This window comes from Emydura macquarii, unplaced genomic scaffold, assembly GCF_026122565.2.
Source record: "Emydura macquarii macquarii isolate MOO-44397 ecotype Brisbane River unplaced genomic scaffold, CSIRO-AGI_Emac_v2 contig_3059, whole genome shotgun sequence".
NCBI classification, from domain to species: domain Eukaryota; kingdom Metazoa; phylum Chordata; order Testudines; family Chelidae; genus Emydura; species Emydura macquarii.
Genome location: NW_027133196.1, coordinates 553,890 through 577,438, shown reverse-complemented (window position 1 = coordinate 577,438; position 23,549 = coordinate 553,890). Strand labels below are relative to the sequence as shown.

The 23,549-nt window shown below is 60.6% G+C and overlaps 1 protein-coding gene across 1 annotated transcript; it reads right to left on the bottom strand.

The window, feature by feature from the left end:
• Positions 1-949: 949 nt before the first annotated feature.
• On the bottom strand, positions 950-23,119 carry LOC137141406 (actin filament-associated protein 1-like 2). Its single transcript, XM_067530268.1, is given in 17 exon segments — positions 950-3,244; positions 3,383-3,493; positions 3,918-4,078; positions 4,275-4,472; positions 4,731-4,887; positions 5,069-5,189; positions 5,626-5,747; positions 6,154-6,365; positions 6,767-6,866; positions 7,675-7,770; positions 8,250-8,429; positions 8,897-9,105; positions 9,592-9,691; positions 12,025-12,101; positions 12,822-12,914; positions 13,657-13,785; positions 23,058-23,119. Coding segments are annotated over 17 exon segments (2,109 nt in total). The 5' UTR covers positions 23,074-23,119; the 3' UTR covers positions 950-3,217.
• Between the last annotated feature and the right edge of the window lie 430 nt (positions 23,120-23,549).

Here is a 23,549-nt window from a genome sequence, read left to right as displayed (position 1 = left end):
GGGGGGGTCAGGACATGGGGGGGTCAGCTGGGAGAGGGGGTCAGGAGAGCACGGGGGGAGGGAAGGGGGTCATATGGGGGGGTCAGACCCCCCCCCCCCCCCCTTTGTTTTAAGATGCACTGGAAATGCATTCAACCTGCGAAGCACCCTTTCACATAAAGCGCTCTTCCCCTTGTGTCCATCCAGCAGTGCCGGTCATCACCCGCGCAGGGCCTGGGGAGGAATGGAGGCGTCAGGAGGGCATGGGGCAGCTGGGCGGTAGGAGGGCATCAGGGCGCTTCTAGGAGGTGGCAGGGGTATGGAGGAGCCCTAAAGGCAAAGCAGACCAGGGGTAATGGGGATGCACGGGGGTGTCTAAGGATGACTGGGAAGGGGATGATAAGGGAGGCTGTGGTGAGGGAGCCCCTCGGTTCAGGGCTAGGGGGCTGTCACACAGAGGCGTATGGGGAGGAGTAGTAAGAGGCCCTATAGTGGGGCAGTCTAGGGGGCAGCTGCAAAGGCAGAGGGGATTGGAGGAGGCCCCAGCCCCATATTTCTGCAATTATTCTAGCCAGTGAGATTAGTGGAAGGAGTACTCATGCAAGGAGGGAAGTGGGGGGATCTCCAAGTGGGAAGGGGGAAGAAAATAATTTGCAATGTCTTATTTTTAAGCCTGACAAGATGGTGGCGATCCAGCTGTTTTAAGCACTAACTTTTTTCACCTCACCTGGACTGAAATCCCAGCATGGGTCAGAACCAAAACATCTGCTGGACCTCAGTTGTGGTCCTAGTCAATATTTACTGATCACAAAACCACCGCACAAACCAAACTAAAGGAAACCCCTCCGAGCATCATGCATTTTATAATATAAAAGGTGGGGTTTGAAACATTTATTTGACATGATAATCTGTTAAAAACAACCCAAAACCAACAAGACCCCACCAAAACCAAACAACCCCTCCCCCCCCAAATATAACCCTACATCTTTCTGAATTAACAAGTTACACAAAGGACCATTAAAGGCACACTGTCATCTTAAAATTTGCCCCCCTATTTAAATTTGGTAAAAGTAAGTTTTTATAAAACCCAAGAACATTAGAAAAATATTTCTACAATTAAAAAACAAAATCCAATGCAAACAGTTGCTTTTAAACAAGTAACAGTTCCCCTGCAGTGTTTGCAAGCCAAACATTGCAGCACTATGCACTGGAAATCAACAAAGTCTGTTTTGCTGTAAATTACAGTCAGGTTCTTATACCCTGGTCCTGTCATTAATGATTCTGCATGGGCAAGCCTTGTGAAACCCACTGGTCATGTGTGGTATGAATCCTTCTCTGTGCTCCACTGAGGCTTGGGATCTCTTACAGCCCAGCTATGGAGCCTGGCTTTCCAGTTCAAGATGGAGCGACTCAGGCTTTTAGCTCTGGAGATGTCTGTTTCAATCCCGGGTGTGTGGCCATCACACTTGAAGTCAACAAGGCTGCAGTTAGCTCTGGGCAGCCCCAGGGAGAGGCAGCTCTGACTACAAGATCAGAACCTGACAAGGAAACTGGCTGTAAAGTGACGTGAAATTGATTTCCGTTGTCCAAGCCATGGCCCAAGAACATAAATAATGAGTACTCTGTATTTTGAAAAATTCTCTTCATCACCTAAGGTGTTATTTGTAACACAAGGCCCTTGTTTATTGACAGCCTATTACCTTGAAGCTGATTGGGTCCCTGTAAATATAAATACAAGCAACGCTTCTGTGTTTACACTCTTCTCAGTGCAGTTACTGTCATGCCACTCGCTGTAATGAAAGTTGTGTCCATGCCTCAGCCTTAAATATTCACCGGGCTCCTGAGATTTCCAGTTTGAGAGAAAGTTACTAACCAGACTTTGCCCTTGCTCGGTTGCTGTTTGCAGCAGAAGATCTCCGATTGCTTTAGGATCTCTCAGTCTCATTAGGCCTGTTTGACAGAAGGAGAGGCTGAGACACACAGAGGGGATGAGACTTGCCCAAGGTTATGGAGTGGCAGAGCCGAAGACAAAACCCAGCCCTCGGCTCCCTGCCCTGTGCTCAATCCACTAAACCAGAGTCGGCACCTACAGTCGTTCCAAAGGCTGTTAGATCATTGGACTCTGATGGTGGGAGGTTAGTTTCAAAAAGCAATTCATTAACTTTCTTTAAAAGGCTATGGAAATGATTATGTATCCTGCTAGCAGAGCCTGTGATCACTGGGACCACTTTAAAAGCAGCTGCCACACTGCTCGGTCCCCACTCACATTCCTTCCCTGTCAGTCCCAGCATGCGGGCTTCCAAGAACGGCTGGCCAGAGGCAGTGCAGCAGGGGAGCATGCACACCTCCTGGTTGCCTCCTCCTCCTCTTTAGACTTCTGGGTGCATGGCCATTGTACTCACTTAGAAACACGCTTCTGATTTCAAGCATGCTCAGCTGCACAACGCAGGTGAGGTTATCAAAACATCTGCAGCATTCCATCCCTGCACGGTAGAAGACTCTGTGTCTCTCTGGAAAGCAAAAGTAAGGTTCTCTCACCTCATTGGAACAAGGGAATGTGGTGTTTGAAAAGTGTTTGCTATAAAGAGGAGTGGAGGAGCTCCATGAAAGACTTCAAAGGACTCAACACGTGGCTAGATAGTCCAGAGCATCCTCTTTGCACCTCCGCTTTCTTTAGGGTCTAACAGCATGTGTGGACTCCAAGCTTTGTTCATGTCTGCGCCCAGGAGCTTTCATCCCATGTGTCAGGAAGCATTCGAGAGAGCTGTCTTCCAAAGCACCAACCTGTGCGATCTTAAACTGCAGGACGTTGCCGTAAATGTCGACAAAGAAGATGTCTCTGCTCCACCTCTGTCACATCCGTTGCAAGGAGAAGAGTGCTTATGATGCATGAGCTCACAAACCACTGTGGAATCACTCCATGGAAAATGGTACCAGGGACACGCTGCTATGAAGAGTCCAGACCCGGTAACACCCCCACCTAGCCCTGAGCCCTTTTACCCATTTCAGTGCCCTTGAAGACAACCTATAAAAATCCACAGTTTAAAAATAAAAAAAGAGTTACCGTAACATTGATAACTATGGTTAAAAAAAAAAAAAAAAAAGAGAGATACAGAGTTTATTCTGCATGATCCACATGCAGCGTTAACGGTATATATATAGACACACAGTCTGATATGTATATGTACAGTGCAATGTCTCCTGCCTTTGGGAACGCGCAGTGGGTGGAAGGGGCTGATTACATGGCAGACTTCATCTCCCATTCCTGAAAGAGACGGATGGAGAAAGGACAATGATTCACATTTCTCGGGGGCGGGCGGGTGCTAGGAGAGCCAGGCCTTCCCCCCCCCCCCCCCGTCCCCCCAATGCGATTCTCCCCAGCAGAGGGGACGCCCATCAGTACCTTTCTCTTCTGCAGAACCTTCCCCTTTTCAATAATGACCACGGAAGGCGCTCGCCTCAGCGCGCTCTTGGTGGAGGCGGTGCGTTTCAGCAGAGGTGTTAGGAAGGAACCCTGCGTACGAGGGTGGAGAAGGGTGAGCGTGGGAGTCCCATTTTGCCCTTTTTTCCAACATGTCAAGGGGGTTAGCCACTTGCCTTGCATGCTCTGTGAACAGAGACGCTAGGGCCAATCCAGTTCAGCCTCTGGTCAGACCTCTCTCCCCGTCTCAGGGTCCCATAAATGCCATACCATCTCCCCTCCTCCACATGGAATCACTTCCCCACTTTGTCTAACAGCAAGAAGGACCTAAGCTAGATCCGACTCTCTCCAAGAACAGGAGAATGAGGAGAGAAAAGGAGGGAGAAGGGAAGATGCTGGGGAAGGGATGGGAGAAGAGAAAGGCAGGAAGCCCTAGGAGAGCCCCTGCTGGTTTCCAACCCCCAGTTGTTCCGTCTCATGGTTGCCTGACATCTGGTTCTCACCCATCCCGCCTTACCTCGGAGCCTGCTGAGCTGGTGGCAGTGGCTATGTGGCCCTTCAGAGACTTGCCAATGGCTAGCAGGTTCATCTCCGAACCAGCCTTCAGCCTGGTTTTCATCCGGCACGCCCTTTCCAGCTGCCCTACCTTCTCCTCCAGCTTGGGGAAGGCCCTCTTACCTGCAAGAAGGATGCAGATGGGGTGGTGGAAGATTGTGGGGCTGTGTGATGGCCCAGTCCTGCCACTCTGACTCACTCCAGGTTACAGCCATGCCTGAGAGTCGCAGGACACCCCGGCTCAATCCTACCAGCTCTCTCCTGCACTGGCACAGGGGCATGGGGTCAGCAACCTCCTGAGGCTGTGACGCAAACGTACCGATTAAGAAATCCAAGCCGTCCCGGGCACCCTTCCTCTCGGGCTGTGTCAGCGTCCGCTGGGACTGGAAAAAATCCCGGCTCTTCAGCTCCGGGGCCACCTCTACCCCCTGCTCGCTCGGAGACTTGCCCAGGCCAGCTGGAGGAGTGGCTGGAAGAGCACGGGAGAGAAAGGAATAAAAGGCTGTGACTGTGAACGCTCTGACATGGATTCCCCCTCCAGGCATCTATGCCGGAGCTGCTCTGTGCCCGGGGACGTGCACATTGTAGCAGGCAGTGAGAAGCAGAGGGGCACTCCTCTAAGCATCTAAGAGCCCCTGGAGCCAGCCCAGCCCAGCCCAGGAAGCAGCGATACCCTCTCAGCACGCACTGTGGCGCACAAGGGAACTGAGCAGTGCCTGGCAGCTGCCTCTAACCAAGAGGGCAGGGCTCTTGGCGGCTGTCGGACAAAGCCGGCCCCCTGGGGTAGCCACGTCCCTGCTGCTCCGGAAGAGGGAGCCTCACTCACCTGCCTCCTCCATAGCCCTGTTCTGGGGGTTGCTGAAGGCATTGTCGGGAAGGGCACATGGGGGTCTCTGTGGCTGGTCTTGGGCGGCTCTGTCCAAGCTCTGCTGCTGCAAAGAGAACAGAGTGAGGAGCCCGCAGACGGACTGGCCGGACACGCCGGCCCAGATCCCAGTGGGGGCGGCGAAGCGTGGCAACCCGCCAGTCGATGGAGCTTCGCCAAGCTCCACCGGCCGAGGGGCTGGCCCGCTGGCTAGGAACGCCCGCAGGTGACTGTCTACTTGGAGTTACCAGCTGGTGCAGTATATCCGCGTTGGAGTACATGGGGTTGGGGTGCGTCGCCGGCGGGAGCTGCCCAAAGGGGTCGTCCATGTAGGCGTTGGGGGTAGGGAATCTCCGCAGCAGCAGGCCCCTGCAGGCAGAGCAGAGAGGCAGCCCCATGACACTGGGCACACGTGGGGGGGACGGTCCACGCTCAGCAGCTGGGGCCTCTGAGCGCTTCGAACCAGATGCGGCCGGGCCTGACGTCTGCAGCCCGGCTCCCCGATGGGTCTGAGCGGGAACACCAGGGATCCGGACACAACACAGTTGTCACCCACACGGCTAGAACATGCTTCGGTCATGCACGAGTGCTGTCACTGGGTCCCCCATGGCGGTGCCAGAAGATGCATGAGCAGGAAAGGCACCCAGGTCCCCTGCCCTAGCAGAGGGGGAGGGAGAATGCAAAGAAGGCCGAGGGAGGGAGACGGGGCAGCCTAAAGATAGCGACTAAGGGGAGAAGCTCTGAAGAGGCACTATGTCTCGGGCAGCCATGGTGCTGGGGGCCAGAGGGGCTGGGTTCTCCTTACCCCACAGGGGCAGAGCTGGGGGTATCTCCAAGGACTGAGGTTTCATACATGGAGGCTGGTTCCGCTCCCTTCTCCACCTGCAGGATCTTCAGCCAGACGTCCCTCTCTTCGTCCGAGCGGGCCTGCACCAGAGAAGGGGACGGGGCTCAGTCATCTGCTTTGGGCCAGACCCATTCGGGAGCGCGCGGGGCCAGGGGGACGCCCTCCTCTGGGGGATGGCAGCGAGAAGGGCAGGACACGGACCAGGCACGACTAGGCACGACTAGGCAGAGCAAAGGGGGCGCCAGGCCGGTTCCTTGCTGCGTCCCTCCACGCTCAGCACTGTCCCAGCGGGCGTCTGGCATGGCCTTAACTGTAACCACAGCACCATCTGGAGGTGCCCAGAAGGGAAGTGCAGATCCAGCTCCTACCATCTGTGGGGTGCGGCTGGAGAGGGCTGCCCTGGCCACCAGGCTAGGGGTGTCTCTGCTACAGCTTGGCGGTGGGCCACACCAGCACCCTACAGGCTACCACTGCTGCACCGCACACCTCCAGGACGGCGACCTCTCTGCCTTGCTGGCTGATGTGGATGTGACGGCGTCGGCCCGCGTCGGCCCCCAGAGTCACGTCGCTGCCTGCCAGCAGCACGGCGTACTCGGGGCTCTCCGTGCCGCTGGGGTCTCTGAACATCCGCAGGGCGCCCTGCTCCACCCGGCACCACAGCTTCTGCCACCGGCAAGTCAACAGCACATCCAGGAAACCTGCAGAGCGCACCCAGGGCCTCTTATTAGGAGACGCGCCCCACCCCCCCGCTGCCTCCTCCGCCCCCGGGGAGAGGGCTAGGCATTGACCCACACAGCACCAACTGCAGCTGCTGCCTCTGCGTGCTGTGGGGAAGGAGCTCAGGAGAGCTTGGGGCTGAGAGCACAGACTCAGTGTGCAGTGACCCCACAGCTCTGCCAATGCACCCCGCACCCCGGCTGCTCCAGGCCTGGGTCCCCTTCCCACCCCCACAGCTCTGCCAATGCACCCCGCACCCCAGCTGCTCCAGGCCTGGGTCCCCTTCCCACCCCCACAGCTCTGCCAATGCACCCCGCACCCCGGCTGCTCCAGGCCTGGGTCCCACAGCCAGAACTGGCGTCAGGCTGGGCACCTACTGCACCTCCTTTCGTTGGCTCGCCAGTTGGGATGTAGCCGGCTGCAGCGGGGCTGACCAGGGCGTTCTCCTCGTCTGAATCGGAGCCAAGCTGGGAACCTCTGACCTAAGAGAGACACGCGGGCCGCAGAGAGTGGTCAGTGGGGCGAGGGGGTGGCTACGCAGAGGGACATTCAGGCTGAGCCTCAGGGGCGATTTCCCGTGGGCAGACCCAGGAGAGGAGGAAGGCCCATCACACGGGACCATTCAAACGGCACAACGTGCCACAGGGAACGACCCTGCACTGTCAGCTCTGAAGGGCACCTCCTGCCCTTGAACTCCGTGGGCCAGGCTGTGCCTTCGGGCACTCTCCCCCCTCCCCGGCCGTGGGGCCCCACCTGGGCACGTCCCAGGGCAGAGCCCATCCCCAGGATCCACCACGTCGCTGTGGGTAGCAGCAAACTGGGCCTGTCGTGGAAGGAGCCGCAGTGCCTTTGGTGGGGAGTGGGACGCACTGAGGGTGTTCTCCCCTCCCAGCCCCAGCATGTGGAGTCCCGCGCTGGATCAGAGATACAGAGAACAGCGCCATATGAACACAATGGGTACGCAGCTGCCATGCACTGCCACTGGGCTCAGGCGGGGGGGGCAGCGGGGACTGGGAGTCAGGGCTCCTGGGTTCTTTTCTTGCCTCCAAGAGGGATTCAGGATGAGGAGGTTAGAGCAGTGTGGGGGATAACCGTCAGGATGCCTGGGTTCTGTCCCCTTCTCTGCCACTGACTCACTGTATGACTTCGGTCAAGTCACTTTCCCCCTCCCCGTGCCTCAGTTTCCCTGCTGGAAAACCAGGACAACTATGCTAACTTGGGTGGGGAGAGGGGTGTGTGAGCAGGATCCCAAGTAGCGAGGGCCGGAGACGGTGAAGGAACCTGACTCACCTGGCGTGAACTCCTGCCCTGCTCCGAGCTGGGCGATACTGGGGAGCTGTGGGAAGAGGGCCCGCTGAGGGGAGAGCTGCTCACCTCCTCAATCACCTGGAAGAAAGGGACAGCGTTACAGCCACTTACAGCGTTACAGGAGGGGCAGCTGGGGTACCGGCTCCCCAAGCACCGCGGGAACCCAGCTCCCTTGAGAGCAGAGGCATTTCCAAGGCAGCTGCGGGGAGGGTGGGAGCCCCCTGCTAACCCCTCTCTAGTGCAAACCCCTCGTGAAGCCCTGTGGGGGATGTACTGCAGCTTGGCGAGGGGGGGCCATCGCTCCTCCGTCCCACAGCTCACGGAAACAACTGTCCTCACCCAGCTTGGTCTGCAGGGGGAGCCAGGCCACAACTTATCTGCCATGGGACGGTGCCCGGGGAGCAGGCAGTGCAGACTCACCTGGTACCGAGTCTCTCCCGGAGAGGAGCTGTGCCCCAGCCCGGCCGGCTCCCTCTGGGGCTCCCGGGCTCTTCGCCCTCCCCGCTCCCCCGGTCCCTCTCCATGCACAGCTCTGCCAGGGTGTAACACCTCCAAACCTTCCTCCAGTCCTCGGCCTGCTGGCGGCTCTGGAAGCCCACCACCAGCGTCTCCGCCGCCGCCCCCGTGACCTTCAGCACGTGCTGCATCTTCTTGCTGCGCTTGGCCTTGTAGGCGACCTGGCAGCCGCGCAGGTCCAGCTCCAGCACCGGCTGCAGGTCCTTGGCACACTTGTAGCACTGCAGCAGCACAGGGGCGAAGGGCCGGGCTCAGCCAGGGGCCTGGGGGGGCAGGCGAGCGCCAGGCTCCGAGACTGGAACTCGCAACCCTGAACCGCCCCCCTTGGGGGCTGGACTTCAGGAGATAGGCCTAGGGGGTCTGCGGGGGTAGGGACGTGGGGGTCGGGATCTGGGGTCTGCAGCTGGGGAGATGGAGGGTTCAGGGGGTCAGGTCGTGGGGTCTGCAGGGCTGAGGGTTTAGGGGGCTTGTGGGTTCGGGGTACCGAATGCACCTACCCTTTTACCCTACAGCCCTTCCCCGCACCCACCTCCATTTCCCTGCTCTCTTCCCCCTCAGGGGCCTGCCGCCTGCACCGTCCTGTCTAGGCCCCCCCGCCTACACAGTCTCCACGGAGGGGGCGGGGGCCGGGCCCCGAGGAGCCGTCTCCACCTGCGAGCGCTCCCACGCCGCCTCGCCCCACGCTCACCAGCAGGGCATGTTCCCGGACGATGAAGAGCTGCTTGGCCCACTGCCCGAGCCAGCGTTTCCTCCAGAGGAAGCCGCAGAGCTGGGCCTCGGGGCGAGCAGGAGACTCGGCGGCGGGCGGCCACTGGATGTAGTGCGCACGGTCCTTCACGCAGTCCTCCTCCTCGCCGTACGACTCGTAGTGGCTGCTGTCTGTGTCCCCGCCGCCTGCTGCCCGGGGCAGAAGGGCAGCGCTGAGCGAGCGGGCGGCCGGCAAGTGGGGGGCTGCCTGTCAGCAAGAGGCTGAAGGGCTTGGAGTGGGAAGCGGGCCCCGCTGCAGGAGCTGGGAGCCATGCAGGGAACAGGGCAGGACGTGGAGAGCGTCAGAGTCAATGCCCCCGTAAGCTAGACGGAAGAGGCGGTGCAGCAGGCACGCCGCAGGCATGGAGGGTGCAGCAAAAGGGAAGCAGCCAGAGGTGTGTGAAGTGCAGCAGGGGTGCCCTGACCAAGAGATCTGCAGCAGGCCTGGCACCCATGGAGGGGGGGCACTTGAATGCCCCAGGTGCATACACCGCAGCTGAAGTGCCCTGAGTGACAGGTGTGCCATGGGCCACAGGCACGGCACGGACATGCCAGGGGCAGCTCGTGTGCACGCGCTGGCAGCTGCTCCCGCCGCGGCGGGTTTCTGATCGGAAGGTGCGTCCCGGAGCTGGTTACCTGGGCTGACGGGTCCCCCGGGGCTGATGGGCTCAGCCTCCTCGTAGGAGTCTTCAGCTGGCAGGCCAGGGAGGTGGGGCAGGACGCCCAACGGGCTTGTCTAGAGAGAGCAGGGAGAATTCAGTGCGACAATGCCAGGGGGCGGGGCGGGCAGTGCCAGGGCGCGGGGTGTCAGTCGGGCTGTGTGTGCCAGTCCCCTGGGGGCTCAGGACCTGGGCCCGACCCCCCTTTGCGGCTCAAAGGGCTCAAAACACCCCCTTCCCTGGAGAGTTGCCCATTCTCTGCCTCGGGAGTTCCCCCTCGCCCTGTTCCAGGCTGTTGTGGGCTCGGAGCACGCACGGATCCCCCCAGCACGGGATCGCCCTGCTCCCAGAGCCTTGGCAGCCAGTCTGCCGACTGGGGAGCCCGGCATCTGGAGAGGGCTGAGATGAAAGAGCCTTTGATGCCCACGGCTCCGATTTCTGCTTCCTTAACAACTTAAATGCCCCTAAAGTGGCCTCTGTGGTTAATCGGCCTCCACTGCCTTCATGCCGTTAAGCTACCAAATTAACTGCTTCTGGAATCTGTCAGCAGCATCTTGCTGTCTGGCACAGGACGCCGCGCTTGTTCCTGCCAATCGCAGCCCGGGGGGTGGTTCTCTCCCCCCTGCCACGGCTCCCGCGACCTCATCTGGAGCCCACATTCGCCTGCTTCCATCCGCAACCGGAAGAGCCCTCTGCCCCGGTTCACAGTGGTGGCTGCTGCTAGAGAGGAATTCCGCTGGAGCTGCACATCTGCTCGAAGGAGCACGGGGAAACGCCAGCACGTCTACCGAGCCCCCCCTCCAACCCGCCATGCAAGCAAGGCAACGGCCTGCTTCTTGCAATGGAGGGTGCACGACTGCACAGAATGCACCGTCTCTCTACTGCGTGCAACACGGCTGCATCCAGTGAAACGTCTCTCTCTTCGTGCAATGAATACAGCGCATCCCACGCAGCAGGTGATGGAACATGCTTCCGCCGCGTGCAACGCAATGTACTGTTCTCCACAGGAATTACACTTTGGCTCCGTCGCATGCAATGCAACACCTGCTGCTGCATGTAATGCCATGCATTCACCTGCACGTGCAACGAAGGGGGCCGCGCTTCACGCGCTATGTCACCCTCCCCTGCAATGCAGCACGCCCACGCCTGCTACTTCACACCCTGTGTCTCCCGCTCTCTGCCGCACCACGGGCACTGCCGCACATCCCCGTATGCAAGCAAACATGTTCCTCAAGTTCCGGACATCTGAGTAGGTGGGAGTGGCGGGGAGGGGAGAGGGAGCGGAGACCCTTGCACATCCTCCTCCCTCTCCCCGCCAGGTTCCCAGTGTGTGCTGCAGACGCTCCTGTGTCTTTCCGGTTCCCCAATGATCTCATGGTCAAACCATCTGCTCTTGTTTGCGGAGGGGCCTGACGTGGAGCCTGGCTTCCACTGCCACGGGCTGGGGCCAAGGAGGGCCCTTCCCCGTGCCTCAGGCCAGGGCTGGGGGGCTGAGGAGGTCTCACTCTTACCCCTCTATCCTGAACTGCTCAAAGGATGGGAAGGGGCCTGAGGGGCAGCTGGGAGCAAAGGGGCCAGGGAGGGGGCAAGAGAGAAAGAAAGACAGATGCCTGCCCCATCTCCTCCATGCAGGACCCTTCCCCTACCCTCTGACACAGCCCCCTGGGCCCTTTCCAACCCCATCCTTTGGCCCACGGTCCTGATTCTGCCTCGAATCCCCCTCCCTCAGCCCGTTTCCCCCCCGCTCAGCCAGTCGCCCCAAACCCCAGCCCCTGGAGGCCCCGGGCTGGATTGTGAGTTCAGCTGCACCACTGTCAGCCTGGAGCCCCAGGAACAGCTCCGGATACAGAGGAGCAGGATCCGACCCCCCACATCTGCAGCAAGAGGGCGCAGTCGCTTGCAGCCAGCACTGCTGTGGTCGTAGGGGCAGACGGGGAGTCACGTGTGCCGCCCCTGCACCGCTGGTTTTGCCCGTTGGATCCCCCCCCAGGGCTGGGGACTGTGCTCAGCCCCAGGGGAGATGCCGAGGAATGACTCACACACCGCCCAGGCCCCGCTGGACAGGCAGATCTGCCAGGCTGCATGGGAAAATTCCTCCCCACGCTCCCTGCTCCATCCTTCTGCGCCGAGGGACGTGCAGCGCTGCCTGCAATCTCTCCCGGCTCTCCCCCTCCCAGGCCCTGTCACAGCAGTGGCCAGGGGCTGGGATGCTCCCATGCCTGGGGCCGACCTCCTAGGAGCTGGCACAGCAGGGCATCCACAGCGTGACAGGCTCCGCTGCTGCCCCAGGCAGTCAGCAGGTGCTGGGAGCCTGCAAAGCGCTGGCTCGCGGACTCCACCCTGGGCATCGGGGTAACAGAGATCTCTGCCTCTCCCTCTCTCATTGCTTCCTGCAGCGATGCAGACTTACCCCGCCCGGGGAGCACTGGCCATTGGCAGTGAGCGAGTCACCCTCTTCTCTTCCCACTGGGTCTGGAGACGAGGTTGCTGCCGAGGAAGATAATGATTAAAATCGCTCCAACTAGTCACTGGTGCTGAATGCAGCTGGGAGCTACAGCTCGGGTGCTCAGCCCTGGCTCCAAACCTCCTGGCCCAAGTGTGAGCCAAAGACCCTTGACCGAGCGTGAGACCCAGCCGCTGGAGCTAGAGAAACCTGGCCCAGCTCCCGGTGGGAGCCGATGCAAGCCGGATCAGGCCCCAAAGCATTGGGGATCATTCAGTCCAGCTGCCAGCTGAGTACCCACGATTACAGCGTGGGCCCACGCTCAGTGCATCCCCGCCGTGGGGCAAAGAGCTCCAGGTTCTCGCTAGCCATGCCTAGCACTGAGACTCCCCCCGGCGGGGATGCGGATGGCTTCAGTGCTTTGCAGCTGGCTGAGACACGGCTTGGGTGGCTACAGTGTTAGCACCTTGTTAGCCAAAGCGGAGAGCCCCAGCCGCCAACCCAAAGGCCACAGACTCGGTGGCTCTGGGTGCCTTCACGTGTCTCAAAGAAGGTGCCTGGAATCACTGGCCACTTTTGCATATTTGGCAGAAAATCTCCTCCGCTTACTGGCCTAGAGCACCCGGCCTGCTTCCGATCTCCCGCACTGGGTGGTCACGTCTGCACCGGAGTCACTCCGGCTCTACAGAGGTGTCACTGAGAGCAGAGTCTGCCCCGACATATCTAATGTCGGTCCCCCACATGGCACCCACTCCGGTGCTCACCTCGGCGTGGGCTCAGGTCGGCTGGTGCCTGGCAGGAGCTGCTCCCAGAGGCAGGCGAGATGCAGCGCATGATCATGTACTCTGCGTCCTCTGCTGTGGGCAAAAAGGCGAATCAGGATCAAAGAGGGTGATGGGGCCAAGAGCACAAACAAGGACTGGTGGACAAAAGCGCCGAGATCAGGGGATCAGGGGTCGGATGACTGGGCAGGCAGTTGCTGGGGGATTCCAGACCATCTCAAACGCACCTCAAATTCTAGGGACTTAGACAGGGATTGGTCTGGAGACTGAGCCAGTTAATGGCTTGTTCATGTTCATGATGCATCATTCTCCTGTGCCAAAAGCAGCTCCAGTCTGGGAGCAGAAACGACTCCATGTAACTCAGGCTGACCAATCTGGTGAAGAGCTGGGGTGAGCAGTTTGCAGATACCCCATCGGCTGATATAAAACTACTGGGCAAACCTGTCGGAATAACAGGGGGGCTGGAAAATAATTGGGGTCAGTTCATGCATAGATAAGAAAAGGGGCTGAATTCAACCAGCTCTGGGCAGGACCAAGTGGACAATCTCATTGGTAAGCAAAGTGGCAGACAGTAACAAATTGGATAACCAAAGATCCAGAGAGCTGGAATATGGCGAGCACCAAAGAAGTCATTTGACTGGCTGGCCGAGTTTCCAGAGAGCACGGAGAGCCCGTGGAAATAGACACGGCTGCAGGGACAAATCTGATCTGCTACAGAAAGCTTCGTTAATAGGATACCGCTGCCCCCGGGGGGCACCAACGTGACATCACCTGTCTCTGAACACCTCCCCTTCCCCCCCAGCAGCAGCTTACATACATGGAGGGCTCTGGAACCTGGAAAGGAGCTCGGCAATGGATTTCTTCTTGGCCTGAGCAATGTAGCTGAGGTTCTCCCGGTCCAGGATCAGCAGGAAGGACTCGAGATCCAACAGGAACTTGTCCAGATCTGCAGGCAACACAGGAGGAAGGGGGCAGGTGCCTGGGGAACACCATTCCGTCACATTGCCGCCACCGAGGGATCCCCATGGGGCAGGAGGCTGACTGAGCCGACCCACTGGGCATGCCTTGGAGGCACTCAGCAGAGTGCATGGAGCTCCGGGTGCCAGGGTCAGGTCAACGCACAATGGGCGAGCCCCAGGGCCGGAGTTTCCGAGACTGGGGGCAAGAGTCTTTCACTACCCCTTTGCCTTCCCCCTCGCCCTGACTTGCTCTCTCCATCCTGGCTGTTCCAGAGCCGGCTCCTTGTGCCCACGGGCCATCTGGGGACGAACAGACTCCTTGCATCCATCTCCTGCACCTGACCCTGGCTCCCGGCACAATCCTGCCATTCAGAGGAGGACACAAGAGCGACCCAGAGCTGCTAGGGAAGGGGGGGCGACGAGGAGAGGGTAAGCAGCAGTGGGAGACTGAAGGCCCTTTATGTCTGCACTAAATGACCAGGCTTGTCTGGGGGCCTGGGCTTCCAGGTTCTGTGAGAGGAGAGAAGAATATGGGGTTTGACTGGCCGAAGGGTGATTTTAACTCCGTCTTTCCTGCCGAAGAGCGATTGAATCAGAGGATCCCCAATGCGGCGGGAGGGCAGTGCTGAGAACGGAACAGAGGCGCCCCCTTGGGGAAGGCTGGCCGGGGCATGTCAAAACCGCAGAGGCGGCTGGCAAGTTCTCGGGTGACATCGCTCCTTTCATTCCACTTGCCCGTTCGCTCTCCCCGTGCGGGCGGGCGAGCGGGCCAGGCCCGTGAATGTCTCGGCATTGTCTCCTGGGCTGCTGCCTGAATGAGGCCTCTTTACCCCTCCCTCCCCTGTGACCCCCTCTGGCAGACAGCGGGGCAATTGTGCCCTGCCACCAACAAGCCCTCAGAAGCCGCCGTTCATTCATTCATTCATTCATTCATCAACATCCCACGTGCCCAAGGGGGGGGGAAGGGGAAGGAGAGGGCGTGAATGTAGCACCGAATAGCGCAGCTGATGAAGGCTGGTGTGTTCCAGTGCAATGCAGAGCATTTGCCCGCCGCCCCCTCACATGGCTTGGGAAGAGGAATAAAAAGCCCCCGATCAGCCCAGAACAAAGACAATGCCCGGGGGGGAATGGGGGCCCAGAATGAACTGCCTCCAAGTCCCATGACCTCCAGACCATCTTTCCTCACCAGCAGCCCTCCTTCCTCCTTCTATGGGCTGTGCCCACGGCGTTCACCCTTAGGGGCCTACAGACTGACAGCCCAAGAAACAGCCGGGTTCGCAGAGGGACTGAGCACCTGCAGCTCCCACCGACGCCTGCAGAATTTGCTGGCACTCAACGCTTCGGAAAATCTGGAACTTCGGGGGTTCGGCCCAAACAGAACTTAGATGCAGCTCGCCCCTTGCTTTGGGTTTGCTGATCCCTGCCTGGCTTTGCCCTGTGTCCGGCACTGATCCCTCGTCCCATCCAGCCTGGCACTGTGATGGCAGACCCAGAAAGGAGCTGGGAATCTGCTGCTTGCCAGGTGATGGCTCAGTGGATTCCTACACCTGGGCAGAGCCGTGTTCGAAGCCTGGCTCCTGTCACAAGCGCAGCGAGTTGGGTGCAGTCTCAGCCCGCTCCCCAGCAGGGGTCCGGTATTCCCCCCGCAGGCATTTCAGAGATGCAAAGTGTTACCTGGGCCATGGCTGGTGGAAGGGGCCCTTCAGATTCTAGCCCCCCATGCAGGAGCTGTGTCTGCTCTGCGTCCCAGCAGCAATTTCCTGCACTCAAGGAACAGATGGTGGAGGAGGGGCTTATTCCCCTCTCCCCAGTCAGCTTCCAGCCCCCCACCATCCTGAGCGGGGGTTCCCAGGAACGACAGAGCAGAGGGCACTGCATGGGGAGACGTGCAGGAGACCCCCCCCCATCCCTGCCTCCAGGTCACAGCTTGCCCATCGCCTGAACTCTGCTGCAGAGGCCTGGAACCCCACAGCTGGCCCTTTCCCACCCTGCTGCCTCTGCTCCGCTTCTCGCCCAGCCACATTTCCCCGGGTGGGGACCCAGGCTGTGCTGCCTGCTTTCCCCTCGTTCCCTCGCAGCTCCCCCACATCCCGTCAGCTTCCCACCAAGAGGGGGCAACGCAGATTCCCTCCCCTTCTGCTTCCCCACTGCCCGGCTGCTCCCCCTCCCCCCCAACCGGCCCTGCATCTGGAAATGTTTTGCATCTCCCTTCTCGGCACCACTCCGGATGGCTCCGGGCTCCGCTCCCCGCTCCCAGCTGTGATAAAATGTTGCAGGCCCACTGAGGAAACCCACTGATTCTTGGCGTGGGGCCCGGGCGGCCCCCGCTCCCTGCCGCGCCGATGCTCCCTCGCTGGCTCCCCCGAACGCAGAGCTGCAATTTGCTGCCAGGAGCGGTGGCCGCGTTGGGGAGGCTCCGGCGAGCCCATTCTGCCCAGCCAGGGCAAGCCTGCCGTGCAGGCCCCACCCTAGGCCCCTGAACCCCCCACCCTGCCCCGGCCCAAGGAAGGCATCCTCCCTCCCTCCCTCCCTCCCCGCCAGGAGGGTGGGACAGGGCTGAGACCAGACCCATTTTGACTCCATTCCTCACGACCCTCTCACGGAGGTGACACGCCACAGGCAGCCCCTTGGCTCTGCTTCCCATGGCGCTGCCGGGTGCCCACGGCTCTCTGGGCACCTCACCACCGTAGAGGATGCCTGCACCGGCATGGTGTGTCTCCAGGCTCGGGGGCGGAAGGGGAGAGGCAGGGTTTAAGATGGCTCCCCATGACACTTCCCTAGCAAGCATCTGGACGTGTGACAGTCAACAGCTCCCCCAGATTCTCCACCCCCCAGGTATACACTGTGCCCTGAGGTACAATGCACTGCACCCCTAGGTACACTGCCACCCCCCCAGGTATACACTGCACCCCCAATACAATGCACAGCGCCCCCAGGTACATGGCACCCCCAGGCACAATGCACCCCTGGGCACAACACACTCCTTTCTGCACACAGAAGTTCCCCAACGCACACACCTGTGTTCTCAATGCATCTCCCAAAACACACCCTCCAGCTCCTCCCCAACCCCACCCCCTTGTCTGTAACATATCTCTCTTCTCCCCCTCAGCACACCCACCGCACCCACTCTGCAAAGCACGCAGCCCAGCCTTCCCCACCCAGTGGGGCTGCGTGCCCCTATCCCAGCCGACTGCAGGGCTGCTGGCGATCCCAGCTCGCCCTGTGAGGGAAGGCCTAGAACCCAGGTGAACACTCAGGGTGCTCACCCACCCCTGGGGCAGGTGCTCAGGCCCTCAGTTTGCCCCTTGCTCCTCTACATACTGAACATATGGAAAAGCTCCTAATGGCTCCGTGTGCTCCGTCCCAAGAGGTCACCCCGCGGGAGTCAGTCACAAGGGCTAGCAAGAAGAGAGCTGGCATCGCGTTCCTCCTTTGCCCTGGCCTGGCCCAGCAGGAGGTGGGGGAGGAAGTTTCTCATTAGCTGCAAGCCTAGCTGCTATAAGCAGCCTGCCCGCTGCCTGGGGCAGGGCGCTATGGATGAAGCGCCATCACTGGGGACTGGTAGGACGGCGGCTTGTTGAGTCGGATTGACAGACCCGTGTTGTTTCCTGATGACACTCATCCACCTGCCCTTTCATCTCCATTCTAGCACACCAGCACCTTTCCATCCATGGACACGTTGCTCTCTTCTTTGCTCTCCTCCTCTACATGCTAGGGAATCCCTTATGTCTCTTATCCCCTGATCCGGCCAGCCCCTCCTGCTACCAACCATCCTGGTGGGCCAGCACCGACTCGCACCCAGCGCCTCATTCCACAAGAACCCCAGGAGCGCACTGATCATCCCAGCAGGAGCCAGGGTTCCCCATGGGATGTTCTTTGGCCAGTCCAAATAGGGGCTCCCACCACTTCCTCCGGGAGCAGGGTCCGTCTACACTGCCGCTGGAAGTGGGACTCCGAGCTGGGGGAAACATACACACTGGCTTTGCTTGAGCTAGTGTACTACAAACTGCATTGTGGCCACGGCGGCATGGGCAGTGGGGTCAGTTCGATGCCCGAACACATACCTACAATTTTGGATGGGACTGGACTCCGGCGGCGAGCTCGTGCCACTGCAGCTATCCTCCTTCTTTTCGTGCGCTAGCTCAATGGAAGCCAGCACGTGCACGCGAACTGGAAATCACACTTCCAGCTGCAGCGTGCGTGTCCCCATATATCTCACTCTTAGACAACTGTCTCCTGTTCCCTCACCTTTGCCCTGGTCCGACCTCCCTCCACATTAACACTCTCCCGCAGCAGACCGGGTTGCAATGGGGCGTGAGGAGCTGCCACTGGTCCAAAGCATTTCCATGGGGGCAGCTAAACAGACACGAAGGTGCCCCCAGCCCATGCCCAGTCCCACCCTGGTGCACTCACACGTCAGCCAGCAGCTGGAGCCATGGCTTAGGATCTGATGCAGAACCCAGCCAGTGGGAATTCCAGACCTGGTGGCTGGACAGGGGGGCCATGATCGGCGCACACAGTGGACCCCATCAGACCCATGGCAAGCAGCATGGTTAGTAAGTGGCACAAGGAAATGTCCCGGCTTCTTCACAGCACGGTCAAGCAGAGGAGAGGGTTGGGGGAGGCGCCAGCTGCTCCCAAACTCCTTGTGCTGCAAGGATGTTGGAAAGACTGAAACGGAGCTACCAAGTGCGCAGAAGCGAGAGAGAGCCCCACCTCCCCAGTCCTGGCTCATAAAACAGAAGGCTTTACTGTGCTGTATCCTCCCCAGCACCATGCAGTTCTCAATGCTGCAGACCCGCTGTCCCACGTTCCCCCCCGGGCCAGAAAAGCCGAGGTCATATTTCATCATGGGATTCCAGTTTCAGATTTGGCCACTCCGGCCAAGAACATAGAACTGTGTCTCCGGCCCTCCTCCATTTCCCCTCCCACTCCGTAATCCACAGATCGGACCACAAATCTGTTTGAGCTGGAATCCTTCCTTGCTGCTGCACCGGCCTTTCCTCTAGGACCACGTTCTCACCTCCCTGCCATAGACAGATGGGACCAACTGGCCTATCTGGCTCGGTATCCCCAGCTCCCTGCTGCTCCAGATCAGAGCAGTGGGCCCTCCTAGTCCCACGACCCGCCGCTTGCAGAAGGCGAAATCCTCCCCCGCGTCCCACCATACAGACCCGTCATGTGCTACTCCTCGGGAAGGTGTGGCTCCATCCAGGAGAGAAAGGGGATGTTGGCAATGCACGGGCGAGAGCGGAGTGCCCTGTACATGGCTGGGGATGCAGCAAAGCGGTAGATGGCACTGGTCCGTGGAGGTCACATCAGGGTGGTTTTAGGAGGAGCCGTGTTCTCAGCACCGCAAGGAATCCTGTGCTGGCGGAGCCGGGGATACAGCCCCCTGCCCTTCCTTTGCACAAACCCCCTGGCAGGGGTGGCGGGGAGAGGGCAGCAGCGGCCAGTGCGGAGCACACAGAATGACCAGCGAGCGGCTCAGGGGATGGCTGGAGGGAAGAGAAGCGCAAAGCAGCTGGAGACACGGCCAGGGAGGGGTGGTGGTGGAAATGGAACAGAGGAAGAGAGAGGCGGGGAGTCAGCCAGCACAGGGGCTGCTGGGCTCCCCCATGGGGGCAGCTGAGTGACACACAGTTCCCCTTTTCCGGCCCACTCTCCGTGCACATTGGGCTCACTTCCTTCGAATAAGTAATCCTCTCCTTTGGAGCCACCCCCTGGCATTCCCGGAGCCCCTGGGTCCAACCGGGGCCCCATCTGCAGCTCACATGAGCGAACGGCTCTGACGCTGCTCAGCAATCCCACAGCCTGGATCAGTCTGGGGTTCAACAGGAGCTGGGCCTCATCCACCCTGTTCCCAGCTGCTGCTGCTCCCCCTCCTCCCCCCAGCGGCCGATCCCTGGATTCCCCCCACACATGCTTAAGACCTTGCGCTGTCAGGGCACGCACCTGCCAGAGGGGGGTGCTGCAGAGCAGAGCAGGGCACTGGGACAGACAGAGGGTTGCTCGGAGCAGAGGGAGGGATTAGGGAGAGGGGCGCAAGGGCAGGCAGGGAGCATGTGCAAACTGTTACTGCCTGGAGGAGAGAAAACATCTGGGTTCAGCAAAGCAGGAGGGAATCCAAACATCTGGACTTCCCTAGAAACAGGGCCGGGGAGGGAGGGGGGATAATGACGAATTCCCTGCACCTTGTCCCGGGCCAGCGAGTGGAGGGGTGGCGCTGGGAGTCGACGGGGGTGGGGTGGGGGGGGGTTTTCTGGAAACCCAGGGGGAAGAACCCGGGCGAGTGAGACATCCCAGGGCACAGCACAAGCAGAGGCAGCGAGCCCCCAGGAAGGGAAGAGAACCGAGCCCAGCTCTGTCAAGCCAGGCCAGGCAGGGGGCCCTGTGCACTGAGCACTCCCTGCTGCTCCCCTCTTGGTCTCCCCATCTCCTCTCTCCTCCTGCTCCCCCCCCACTCCCTTCTTTCCTTCTCCCTCCCCGCCCCCCCACAGAGTCCAAATTCCTCTGTGATGACATCCCCTTTGCTGAGCTTTCCACTCCCCGCACCGCTCCTCTTCCCCCCACAGCCCAGCCCCGTGGCCACATCGCCCCTCAACTCCTGCCCCGCGCCCACCAGCTCCTTCGCTGCGCTTCATCCCTCGCAGGCCCAGATCCCCCACAGCTACTAGCAAGAAGTCCAGCTCAGAGAGGACCAGCCCTGCTGTTAATTCCCCCCCTACCCCCGCCCACCAGCTCCCCAGTGTGTCAATGATGGTCTGTCACAAGGTCATGCAGGGGCTCACCCACTGCCTGGCACCTCCGAGCAGCACACTGCATGAACGCGTGACATGGTGGCTGCGGGAGGAAGCCACCCAACGTGCAAGGGCTGAGTCAGAGAGTTTAGCGCCCACGGCCCGTGGGAAGCAGCACTCCTGCTCAGGGAAGGCTCTGTAATGTCAGCAACGGGGGAGATCTGTGTGTGCACGCGTAGGCTGCACTTCAAGCGGGTTTAGCACGATGGACTTGTTTGTGTGTGCACGAGTGTGTGCATGGCCGGGGCTTTGTCACGCGTGTGCGCGTACAAAAGAGTGCGTGTGTGTGTGTCTGCATGTGTATGTGGAACTCACACGCTTTGTCACACGTGCGTTTGTGTGTCTGCCGGTGCACGAGTGGCTGTCTAAATGACAGGGTGTGCACGAGTAGGCGTGGTCTGCCTGCACGGGCTGTGTGTCTCCGTGCATGGGAGCGTGTGTGCCTGCAGACGTGGGTTTAGGCCTGTGTGTCAGCATGCCCACACCGGTGTGAGTGTCGTTCCCCGGCGCTGAGAGACTCGCTTCAGCAGCCCAAGGGGTCTCCGGCTCGCCCCTGACAACGCACCAGCCACAAACGACTCCAGCCAAGTAAATGCTGCAGAGATTGAAAACAGCTGCCTTGGTTTCCATGGCGAGAAAGAGCAGTTTAAGGTAAATGCATCTGCCCCCATTTCCGTCTCCTCCCACAATAGCTGCCGCCTGCAGCAAAGTGCCCGGTCCTGGTCCCCACGCCCAGGTCCCATGTCTAGTAGGTCCCTGCTGGTCCCTCACCGGGAACAACTTTCACAGCCGCCCACCCCAAGGGAAGGAACTGCCATGGAGCTGGGGAAGTCTAGACAGCGCAGGGAAAGGCACATGGAAAATCCAGCTCCTCCACCAGCCCTGTTCCTGACACCTCGCTCCCCCGCGGCTGTCGGCGATGGCTGGGCCATTGTCCATTCAGACAAGCGCACAGGCGAGAGCGCAGCCCTGCAGGTGCTGTGCCCTGAGAGCACGGGCCCGTGTCCAGGGGAGGTGGGTGCTGAGTGACTCAGGGAACGGTGTCATGCCATGCACCCCCCTGTGCTGCCTGGGGCTATCATCACCCGGCTCTCGAGTGCCCCTGGGAACCGCCCCAAGCTCCCCCCTCCACACACACACACCTTTTCCAGTCACAAACGTTACCCTTTAACACCCTCCTCTTTAAAACAGTGCAAAAGCCAGAGTCAGCGGAGTCAGCCACGTGTTCACAACCTTCCAGCACTGCCAGCAGGACCCAGAGCCGAGCCCACTCAGTTATGCAAGGACCTTACTATCCGCTTGTCCCCCAACCGGGCTGTTCATCTTTCGGTCACCATCTCAGATCGGGCATGCCCTGGAGCAGATGCTGGTTGTATATTGCACGCTTGTGCAGCACCTTGCACAGTGGGGCCCGATCCTTGACTGAGACCTCTATTCTTATTTGCATGACAGCACCATCCAGCGGCCTCAAGTCAAGGCTAAGCACACAGTAAGAGACAGCCCCTGCTCTACAGAGCTCACTATCAAACGAGGCAAGACAGGCAAAGGGCGGCAGGGGAAACAGAGGCAGAGAGAGAGGAAGTGACTTGTCCAAGGTCACCCAGCGGATTACTGACAGAGTCGGAGAGAGAATCCGGGAGTCCTGGGCCCCAGTCTGGTGCCCCAGCCACTCGACCGCACTGCCAAATAACAACAGCCTGCATTTCAGCGGCTCTGCGGTCACCAGCAGATTGGCCAGCTCTGTGCGCAGGGCTCTCTCTTAGCCAGATCCCACCGTGGGCACATCGGAGCCTCCTGGGACCAAGCCAGCCTGGTCCTGGCAACCTTTGGACATCCCCAGAGACCTCATCTCCCCCTCCACATCCCACTCAGACACCCAGCGTCGCCGTGGGGAGCTGGGCAGGTGGATGTGGCATCCCGGGGCCCGCCGCGTCCCGCGCCGGACTGACCCCATTCCCAGGGAAGCCCCTTCCTTCCCATCCCAGGCTCTCCTAATCTGATCTTGGCGGCCGGGGCCTGGACTCCAGCTTGCAGAGCTGTGCTGGCCAAGGGCAAGAGATGACTCACCCGGCCAAGGCAGGAAGATGCAGAGGGGCCATGGCAGTCCCTGGGCAGCCCGTGGCGGGGAGGGCTCTCCCAGGCATGGGTCCCCCTCACCCCGGGAGAGCCCCCGGGCCTCCCATCCACACCCCCGCCAGCAGAGAAGCCCCCCAGGCGAGGCCACCCTGCCGGAGACGGCCGGGGCGCAGCTCCACGGATGGGAGCGGAGCGCGCCCGGGACACGCGACCCGCTGCCAAGCGCCCGCGGCTGCATGTGCCCAGGCGGCGGTGCCGAGTTCGGATCCCGCCAGCCCCGCTCCAGGCAGGGGCGCCGCAGCCGTGTCCCGGGAGCTGGGGCGGGCTGGGCTCCCGGCCCCGGGGCGGACGGACGGACGGACGGACGGGCGGACGGACGGTACCTTTCTGCTTCTCCATGGCGCTGGCTGCAGCGGGGGGAGCGGTCACATAGCGCCCGGCGGCGGCGGACTGCAGCCGGGGACGGGCGGGCGGGCGCAGGCGAGCGGCAGAGCCCCGGGCCTGGCCCCAGCGCAGCCCGTGTCGGGAGTGGAGGGGGAGAGCCCGGCACTCCAGGGGGAAGGGCCGGCGCCGTGCAAGCTTCCCGCAGCAGCACTGCCGCCTGCAGGGCAAGGCGCGCGGCCGGAGGCGCACAGCGGTGAGGGTGCGCAGCACCCCGTGCAAGCCCTGCTCAAAGCGGCCCAGCCGGGGGGGCTTTGTCCAGCCCAACACAGCCCTAAGGAGGGAGACTCCACCCCCGCCCCAGGTAGCCCCTTCCAGCCTTCACCACCCTCCCCGGGACAACGTTTTCCTAATGTCCCACCTGGACTGCAACGTGAGACCATTGCTCCTCGTTCTGTCATCCGCCACCACTGAGAACAGCCTGGCTCCATCCT